General features: G+C 42.2%; 2 protein-coding genes across 4 annotated transcripts in view; both read right to left on the reverse strand.

Moving 5' to 3' along the window:
* LOC122257871 (adenosine deaminase 2) overlaps positions 1–6,070 on the reverse strand; it is a 22,761-nt gene extending 16,691 nt beyond the window's left edge. The window contains exon 1 of one of the 3 annotated variants that reach the window (XM_086548308.1): positions 6,032–6,070. Coding sequence is in view for 1 of the 3 variants with exons in the window: in XM_043023393.2 (XP_042879327.2) it covers positions 5,077–5,115 (39 nt within the window). In the remaining 2 variants the exon portion in view is untranslated. Of the gene's footprint in view, positions 1–5,076; positions 5,475–6,031 lie in introns of those variants that run through there. The other 2 variants (XM_043023393.2, XM_086548301.1) reach the window with 2 other exon arrangements.
* Positions 6,071–7,664: 1,594 nt separating this feature from the next.
* LOC122257872 (RAD52 motif-containing protein 1) overlaps positions 7,665–10,000 on the reverse strand; it is an 11,707-nt gene continuing 9,371 nt past the window's right edge. The window contains exons 6-7 of the mRNA XM_086548343.1: positions 9,606–9,750; positions 7,665–8,247 (exon numbers count right to left, since the gene is read on the reverse strand). Coding sequence (XP_086404469.1) covers positions 8,146–8,247; positions 9,606–9,750 — 247 coding nt within the window. The 3' untranslated portion in view covers positions 7,665–8,145. The remainder of the gene's footprint in view (positions 8,248–9,605; positions 9,751–10,000) is intronic.

Below are 10,000 nucleotides of genomic sequence, written 5' to 3' on the forward strand. Positions count from 1 at the left end.
ATGGCCATAGTATGGGCTGCAGGAGAACTAGTTCGCACATAGTGGGTAGAATCATCTCCCTCAAAGGAACCGCCTTGTCGTGGCGCGGGTGCTTGAACTCCTTCCTCAGACGAGCCCGGTCTGGATCTGACCAGTCCCTTCCTACCGTTGGGTGGCCTTCCAGCGGTGGGTTCCCTGAGGAGGAATGACTAAGTGTTCCTAGGTGCTGATCTAGTAAGTGCGGTCACACCTGCCCACACGTTTACCATGCATGGCGCTCCTGTACACTGGGAGACGGGAGTCCTGGAGGTTGAGCGATGCCGTGTATGAGTACGCCCTGCAGCTAGCAACACGCCTCTTTGGTCCTCTATTCCAGTAAGACGGGTAGGCTGATCTCGACTCGGTTAGGTCAATCGGCTGGTCTCTCTTTTGAGCTAGGCTAGGGTCAAGCAGCCCCTGTCTTGTAGGCAATCGCATGGTCTTGCGAGTGCCATCAATGCGAGGCGGGAGTTGCATATATTCTCCCATTACCCCTGTGGCTTCTGAGCACAGCCTCAGTGCACAGCTTCCCCTTGTTGGACTCCGTGGTGGGAGGATGAATTGAACCACTCTTACATGGTAACTCTAACCAAAAAAACCCTGACTGACAATCCCGTTGACGAACCCGGCATGAAGTTGACTAAGGCTGTCACCTTGAAGCCTTTCAAGGTCCTCGGTGACAAAAGAGAATGGGTAAGGCTCTGGCGTCGGTTCAGAGAAGAACTGCCTGAGAAGAAGAACCTCGGGCTGGATCATCCAAACCAGCCCCTGGCTCTGACAAGTCTCTGACGTCGGTTCAGACGACAAGTCAAAGTAAAAATGGAAGCCAGGTAGGACCCTCCAACCCTGCTGGCCCCACTGCCAAAACTCCGGCGTCGGTTCGGAGGACAGGCAACAAACGGCCTCGGCCGGCTACGGACTCGGAGGGCGAGTCTGTAGCCCCAAGTCAGTTCCCCCTAAACCGGAACGATTCGACAATGCTTGCCAGATGTACGGACTCTGGAAAACCAGAGACAGTGCCGTCTGATGATTAGAATTGCCAGAGACAATGGCATAATAATCATATCGATGGACCAAGCCACTCTCACCTTCCTCCAGGAGACAGACAAGCTCATGGATGGGCGAAAGGTGAGCCTGCCAGCTCTGACTCCTGAAAAGAGGAAGTCCAAGATGGTGCTTCTTTGCTTCCCTCTGATGTATGATCTTGAGGTCATCACTGCTCATCCCAAGGTGGTGGAAGCTTCCCAACTCTCCAAAGGGAAGCACCCAACCAGGCAAGTCCTGGTCACTTTGAAGGGCGCCCCAGTTGTGTCCTTAGACCCTGGCAATTGGGGCTCCTACAGCCTCAGGACATACGTTCCTGACCTGCTCCACTGCTTCACGTGCCAGAAGTATGGGCACCAAAAGGCCACTTGCTCTGCAAAGCCAAAGTATGGTGTCTGTAGTCAGGCACACAGTACGGAGGTGTGCCTCAAAGCACACAAGGACGCACCGCTCAAAGTAAAACCGCCACCGGACACCAACGCAAAGGAGTTTCCAGCTCTGGTGGGAGTTCCAAGATGGAAACAGACCCAGAAGGGGTCTGGGAACATATCAAAGTCTTCCCCAAGAGCAGAGAGACCAAGTCTATTTACAGAGGACTTGACGACAGTTGTCACAGCAGTTGCGACGGCATTGGGGAGGACCAGTGAAGAGACAGAGAAGGCAGTCAAGGTCGCTATGACGGCAATGACTCAGACTGTCGCTTCCTTGACGGAGAGGGAGATGAGTTTTATGGCCTCAACACCCACTCCGACTCAGGGCGAGACTTGTCTCCCCACCCAACATACGGCTAAGACCACACTGGCAGAGCCTGCACCCAAACCCCAAATGGTGAGGAGGCCATGACCATCCAGAGTAAAGGTCAAGGCGACCAGGGGTTCTCCACCTCCCAGGAGACCCAGCCCTACTAATGGCTCGACCTGTCCTGATGACAGTGACGAGTCAAATGAGGAAATCACGCTCAGTGAGGAACTCACCAAGGAGTTGTCAAGCTTTGAAATGTCTAACGTTACCCACACTGGGGCGTCGACCACTGAGACCGATTATGTCGACGTTGTTGACAACACAGATTAGCACAATGGCTTCTAATCTAAGCATACTGTAGTGGAACATCAACAGCCTTTCCTTATGGAATGCCCTTCTCCACGCGATCTTGCGATCTTGGAACTTTGACGTTGTCATGCTCCAGGAGACTTTAACAGGGGAATCTGTTCGCTTCTCGGGATATCATTCCTTTGTGCTGCCGAGTACGCAAGGCACCAGTGGTTTGATTACCCTTGTGAAGTCAACTATCCCCTACTTGATTGCCGATGCTGTGCAATGTGGAGAAAGTGTTGAATTCCTTGCCATTGAGATCCATTTGGCTGGGGGTCCCCTCAAGCTGTACAATGTGTACAGCAGGCCAAACTGTAGGAGCTTAGATATTAGTGAAGTCTGTGCTGCTGTGGCACACGATCCAATTCTCATAGGGGGAGACTTCAATGCCCACCAACCTTACCTCCCACTCGGAGTCATGATACGGCAGGCTACCACATAGCCGAGGTGCTTGAGTCGTGCCCCGAGATTGCTCTTCTCAACAGCCAGGAGCCTACGCATATTGGCGGGGGGGTCCTTGACCTCACCTTTATCACTCGGCTCTGGTCGAGAGAATTAGTTGGTCTGTGGACAACACTGCCACAAGTGATCACTATGGGATAGTCACCACCATCTTGGACGCTGGCCCGGCACCCATGCCCCAGCACAATCCTCGTTGGAAGGTGGACAGGGCCAACTGGAAAGCCTTCCAGGAAGCCCTGGCCAGGTGCCTCAGAACCAGTGACTTCTCACATAACGATAATGTGGATATACTTGAGGCCAGACTAGTAAATGCCATAGATGAGGCAGCCTCAGAGACCATCCCTCAAAACTTGTCTATTGTCCAAGTGTTTCAAAGACGCCTGGTACCACAATAATGAGATTAACAAGGTCAACCACAGAATCAATATGTGCAGAAGACACTTCCACAGACAGAGAACCCTTGAGAACCACACTCTTTTGAGAGAGGCTCTCAGGAATGCTCAGGAAACTGTTAAGAGGATAAAGCAGGAAAAGTAGCTGTAGTGGTGTGAGTCCTTTGGCTACCAAACCTCCCTTTCAGAGCTGTGGAACTGTATCAGATGGGCCACAAATCACTCAGCCCCCATACAGACCCACCATGACCCGCGGTCGGAGACGGAGAGACTGGCACTCAAGTTCTCTGCTAGAACAAGTAGCATTGGCCTACCAGCAGAGTTGAGGGCATGTCAAGAGGAATTGCTTCCAGGCAGGCATGCCCTCATCAGAGAAAAAGTGATCAAGCCTGAAGATGCAGATGCCATGTTCTCTCTGAGGGAATTATGGCGGACATATAAGACCAGTTCCTGGTCAGCTCCGGGTTGTGATGGGATCTCCTACCCCATCATTTCCCACCTAGGACATGAAGGTGAGCTTGCATCTCATCAACAAGTCCTGGGAGACTTCCTCGCTATCACAGTGCTGGAAGAGGGCTGACATAGTTCCCATCCCTAAACCAAAGGAGCCGGGACAGTACCGTCCCATCTCTCTATTCAGCTGTCTGGGAAAGACAGAAGAGAGAATGGTACTGAACCGGCTCCAATGGAAGTTGGGACCTCCACATGAACACTTACATGGGTTCACAAGGGGTAAGAGCACTGCTCACAGCATGGCCACCTTACTGAGCACTGTCAGCAACACCAGCTCTGTCATTGTCTTCCTGGACCTGGAGAAGGTTTTTGAATTGGCGAGCCCGCTCGCCATTCAGGAGATCTTGATCAGCAAGGGAATTAAAGGCAGACTGCTTGCCTGGATTGGTGACTATTTTCGGAACAGAACTTCCAGAGTGAAGTTCCAAGGTCACCTTTCCAGGCATTTGCCCCTGGAGAATGGTACTCCACAAGGGGGGATCCTTAGCCCGGCTCTGTTTAACACCCTCATGTTCAGCATCCTCAACATTCCACTTCCAGCGGGGTGCAAGATAATTTCATATGAAGATGATCTGAACTGAACTGAATTGGGAGAATAATTGTAAGCTCTCAAGAGTGCATCAGGCACTTCCCTAGCCATCTTAGGGAGTTGTATCTTATCCAATACAGTCTCTTGCTGATTATGAAGAAGTGCCGAGAAAAATGTACACAGAGTGAAGAAGGTTTGGAATTGGTTATAATTAGTTTTGATAGCCTTAGCAAAATAGGTGTACTTTGAAGAATCATTGAGAGCACTAATTATGCGATCAATTGCTGAACGTATTTGAGCACCAAGGAGATGCAGGTCAAGCGAATTAAAGGATGCAGGGCGAAGGTTGAACATGCGGGAAGTTTGCAAGAAGGGAGGAACACTTTTAGGAGCAAAAGCCAAGCGAAAGTCAGTTTTAAAATCATCACATGTCCGAATTTTGCTAATTTCTAAGGCTGTTAGAACTTGTTGCACTGGGCCAGCAGTTTGGTCCAGGTGTTGCAAAACATGTTGCAAAGCATGTTATTAACAGCGTCTGCCGAATTCGGTGGAACTACGGTCCGAGAGAGCGGGGTATGTGGAAACCACATATTCCTCGGTCTCGCGTAGCATAGTGTCCACTGCGATTTTCCCGGAGCCATCAAAACGGATAATGGTTGATAAGGGTTGGAGACGAAGAGTAGGTTCAGAAGGAAGAGCAGGAGAAGTGTCATGCTCGGAAGAGCGATAGCGGGAGTGAGGTCAGGCGTAGCGTGAGGGAGAGGAGATTCAAGGTCACAGAGCGAGGGAGGAGGTTGTGAGGGGAGCAAGGTGCAGTCAGCGTGCAGGGAGTTTGAAAATATTCTACTGCTACGGAGAATCCGGTCATTGGCAGGTGTATTATGAGACATGCGCTTATAAAATTAATTAAGGTTAAACGGAGGGAAATTCCGTGTCTGTGCAGAGAAATCACGGGAGGAGAGGATCACTTCATTTCACTGGGACATCCCTAACCAATAAGAAACTGCATGGAATATAGCAACTCACCAGGAGACAGTAGGCGGGCCGATCGCTGACGAGATTCATGCGCGGAGCCGCAGGTGTTTGGACGTGGCGGCGAAGATAGTGCAAGCACGGGTATCTTCGGAAATACGCAGGAAAACGAAATCCCACAGAGCACGCCACCAGTTTTTGTACCAGATGTAGTGTGGAAATGTTTAAATCACAATAACACTGTACAAAAATAGGCAATGATAAAATCACTCCAAGTTTTGAGTTTTATTTGGAGTGAAGCTCAATGCACAGCTGGTGTGTTTGCCGTGGCGGGTGAGCGCAGTCTGACTGTGTGTGTGTGCTTTTGTGTGTTAGAGGCTATACATAACATCGCGAAAATAAAAATCCAATTAAATAAATGTAGGCATGTGGGCAAATAGGTCAAGAATTCCTTTTTGACCATGTGACGGTTAAAGACACTGTTGGTTGTTTTTCTTTAAGTGACACATTCGTAAGTTTTACGACTTCTATAACCACTGAAGCGTAATGAAGTAGAAAATTCACAGAAATTGTTCAATTGTCGAAAATGCAAGTATTATTGAATAATAGAGCAAATAACAGTGATGGACAAACACACACACACACACACACACACACACACACACACACACACACACACACACACACACACATACATACACAAAGATTTATATATATATTATATATATATAATATATATATATATATATATATATATATATATAATGTATATACATATATATGTATATATATGTATATATATATATATATATATATATATATATATATATATATATATATATATATATAGATGTGTGTATGTGTGTGTGTGTGTGTGTGTTTGTGTATGTATGTATGTATGTATGTATGTATGTATATATATATATATATATATATATATATATATATATATATATATAAATATACATGTCTTATTTCATAAGCAAAAGAAATAAGAATGAAAGAGCACTTTCAATGATGTTGTTAACTCACCACCTGGTCGATCAATAAACCTTTTCGTTGTTCTGTTGCAATAATTGTTATCTATGCCATCTGCTTTCGTTCCCATCACTGATACACGGAGAGACCATCTCTCACACTTTCTCTTTGTTTTCTTTTCACTCCGTCCATTCCATGTTCACATTTTATTTATCAGCCTGTCTTTTTTTGTTGTTGTTGTTATTGTTTTCTTCTTCTCTCTTGTTCGCTCTGTCTCTCTTTCCTAATCCCACTTTCTCTCACACTACCTTTCTTTTTTTCTTCAAGAATCTTTTTTAGGGGCAGAGTTCATTTCTTATCTAGATGACTTGGAATCCTCAGACTAATTTCAGATTTCACTTATGCACACAGAGGGTATAATCAGTCCTATTATGGGCCAATATTTGCTTTGATAATAATATTAGGGGCTCCTGGTCCATTTGTCAGCCTATCTAAGTAATATGTGGAAAAGTGTACGTTTCACATGGTGAGATCCAAAAAAGTTGAACCATTATTATTGTCAGACTTCTGGAAACTAAGTCTTTCGGGGTCTTTCATCAAGTATTCGGCTGTATCAGTCTAATTACAAAAAGTGTGATTTCATTTCATTCTTTGTCTTCTCATAATGATGAGGTGTATTATCAAAGGCCAATTTTACAAAAGCCGTTCATTTGGTTATGAATTATTATTCATTTGTATCTCATTTTGTTACGGGAATTTTTAACTTAAAAAATTCAGCTACTTTTCGTTTCCTGAAAACAGTGTAGTTTATAAAGGTCAAATATCATTAATGAATGCAATTCAACTTTATTCTTGGAAGGGAGAAGCACTTGGGGATATTGTGTAAATAAGTTGGAACTAGAATGTGATGAAATTTTATATTTTACTCTCTAATTGCCTTTTACCTGTCTGTAAACCCCCCTCCTCTCTCTCTCTCTCTCTCTCTCTCTCTCTCTCTCTCTCTCTCTCTCTCTCTCTCTCTCTCTCTCTCTCTCTCTCTCTCTCTCTCTCTCTCTCTCTCTTTCTTTCTTTCTCTTTGTAATTTTTTGTGTCAAATCTTAGCTTTATTTTACTGATCACTTTATAACCTTACTACCATTATTAGTGTTTACTTCTTTCACTTGAATATTGATGATAGAATATCAATATTTTCATAAAATCAAGTGGCAATACATCTAACTCAAATATCTTTCAAAGGAAATATCTGATAACAAGACAATGCACTAATAATATACATGTGCACCTGTGACACAATGTGACTACATGGGAAAGGAGCAAGTGTAATGTTATCATTTTGTGGGTAACTCTCATTCCTATTCCTTTTTTTTGGTAGAAAATAATAGGCAGCATATCACTGACTTTAAACATGACATATTTTGAGCTTTCATTTTTTCCTTTTTACTCTGTTTCTGTATTACTATTTACTATTTCTATTGACAGAGAGAGGCAAGGACTGGGAATAGAACAGACATAATAGTGTATGCAGAGGAAACAGTAGTAAAGGAATGAACAATGTTATAACTGTTCCATATATTCTGAAATCATATAATACTAGGCATGCTAGTTTGCATAAATGCAGCTCTCATTTGATATGTAAGGGCAGGCTTCAGATGATAAAAACACAATTTAAAACATCTTTCTTTATTTAAAAAATATACACAAATAAAGCTTGTATCAAACACACTATGACATTAGTGAATATGATGCAGGGAATGTTCAGCAATATTATGCAATGCAATTATTCAGTAAATATATTCTACTTCACCTTCCAGAATGGACATAGCAAAATAAAGTGAAAAATTACAGTTGTATCCAGTGCATTTATTTGTACTTTACAATTCCCAGCTTAGATCTATCAGAACATAAACATTGTACTATAAAATCAAAATCTTTCTACCTAGTTTCACTAAGCTGGTGACTGACCTAAGCCATGACATTAAATTAAGTAATACAGATACAAGTTAAAACAATTGCAGAAAAAGAATGCATTGTTCATATAATATATGCTAAAAACATCAGTGCTAATGAATATAGACAGAACTTTCACTGATAAAGTAGAGAAAAGATTTAAAATTAAAAGTGATCAATACATGGAGTAAAGAAGCGTTACAAGGGAGCATCAAGGAGAGCATTCAATTCCTCTTCCGTAATGTCATCTAGGTCTTCACACTCTTCCTCGGCATCTGGGTCATAGTTGATTTCATTGACCTGAAATACAAACAACGGGAAATGTTTATGGTTTGGTGAGTCTGCTGTTAATGTTGAATGTAACTTAAACTATGTACTGAACATAATTTTGGGTAAATATGAGAGAATCTCATATTTATCAGCTTAATTCTGCTTCAAATAAATATCTATACCTTAGTGAATGGCCAAAATATTTTTTAACAGGTTGAAGATGCAGATTTTTGGAATTTGAGATGTAGGATTTTAAGAAAAGTGTTTTAAGCGTTATATAGTAGATAGGGGACAATGCAGTTTAAAAATGAATAGGCTTGATGTACATATATACTTATCCAATATTTCAAATGAAAACTAAAGCCATTTTTGTGTTTTAATTTTTTTGTATTTTATTGTATTATATTGTATATGTGTCATATGACAGGCTCTACCAATGCTGCATTGAGTAAAACTGTAGTTTGTGGTCCATGTCAGCATATGATTTTCTTTATACTCAGTGTGGTAGAAGTACTGCATTTCATTTCTTTTGTATTTGTGTACTGTTGTGAACAAATACGAAAAATATAACCATCCACAATGAAGATAACATGAAGAGGTAGAGAAGAGAAGGGAAACCTGTGCTTATGACTGTGAGTGCCACAGTATAAGGCATCACTAATGATACAGAGGCATATTGTAGACACTGAGCATGGTTTGAATCACCTTCCTCTTCTTGTTCTACCTACACATCCTTCATCGTCGGTACTTTAGAGCAAGAGGTCGGCAGCATGCTGTGTGACAACTCTCACTAAAGAAAGTGCTTGCTAGAGATCATGAATGGATGCCATTCAAGGCTCTCTCTCCTGTTGGTGCTAGGAGAAAATGGTGCCATCTAGGTTTTGAATTTTAGGTGAAACCCAATTTGCTTAACCCATTCCCGACGGGCCCGGCAATAAGTGGAAACCCCCTACGCCGGGCCTATGCAATATTGCATCGGGAACGTCACACAGGTGTGATACACTGTCATCATAGGGTTAATATTACACAAATTATTGTAATTGTCATCATCACTCACTCATTACTCATAATACACCCCTAATGTCATGTACGCCACAACGCCCATCGTCAGGCCAAAGACTTTTGTGTCATGTATATCATGGCACCTATCGCCAATGGGTTAAGTAACAAAATCAGAAGGCTTTAGTAATAAAAATAATAACTAAGGAAGAGAAACTAAATCAAAGTTCTAAAAGGGAAAAAATAGGATAGTGAGTCACTAAAAAAAGATGGAAAGTTAAAAATATGGGCCTACAAGAAAAAGAAAAATGTATATGCCATTAAAAAAATGAGGATGTGAATAAGACAAAAATAAAATTATTTAATTCAAAACAACAGTGCAGTTTTACCTTTACGACAGGGTTATCCCATGCAGGGTCATATACATAAATATCTTCCTGTGTTGTGTCAACCTCAACAGTAATTTTACCATTTCCAAGTATAATGATAATGAACTTTGAAAAAGCTATCTTCATTGCAGAGTGGTATGCAAATCTGTAAAAAATAATGATAGCTAAGTTATCATAACATTATAAACTATGATAAATGCTATCAAACATCATTAAGATTAAAGTATTATAATTCATGATCATTTGAAATAACCAAAAAAAGGGACAGTTTCTATTGTCATCAAATATATTAATATAATAGCTCTTTTCTATAATTATTTTACTGTACATTATAAATTCTGAAATAACATATAACACAATCACTATTTTACTGCTGATTATAAGGATTGACTAAA

The sequence above is a fragment of the Penaeus japonicus genome, unplaced genomic scaffold (assembly GCF_977035675.1).
Source record: "Penaeus japonicus unplaced genomic scaffold, GWHDUDI00000001_assembly GWHDUDI00000002, whole genome shotgun sequence".
In the NCBI taxonomy this organism is placed as follows: Eukaryota; Metazoa; Arthropoda; class Malacostraca; order Decapoda; family Penaeidae; genus Penaeus; species Penaeus japonicus.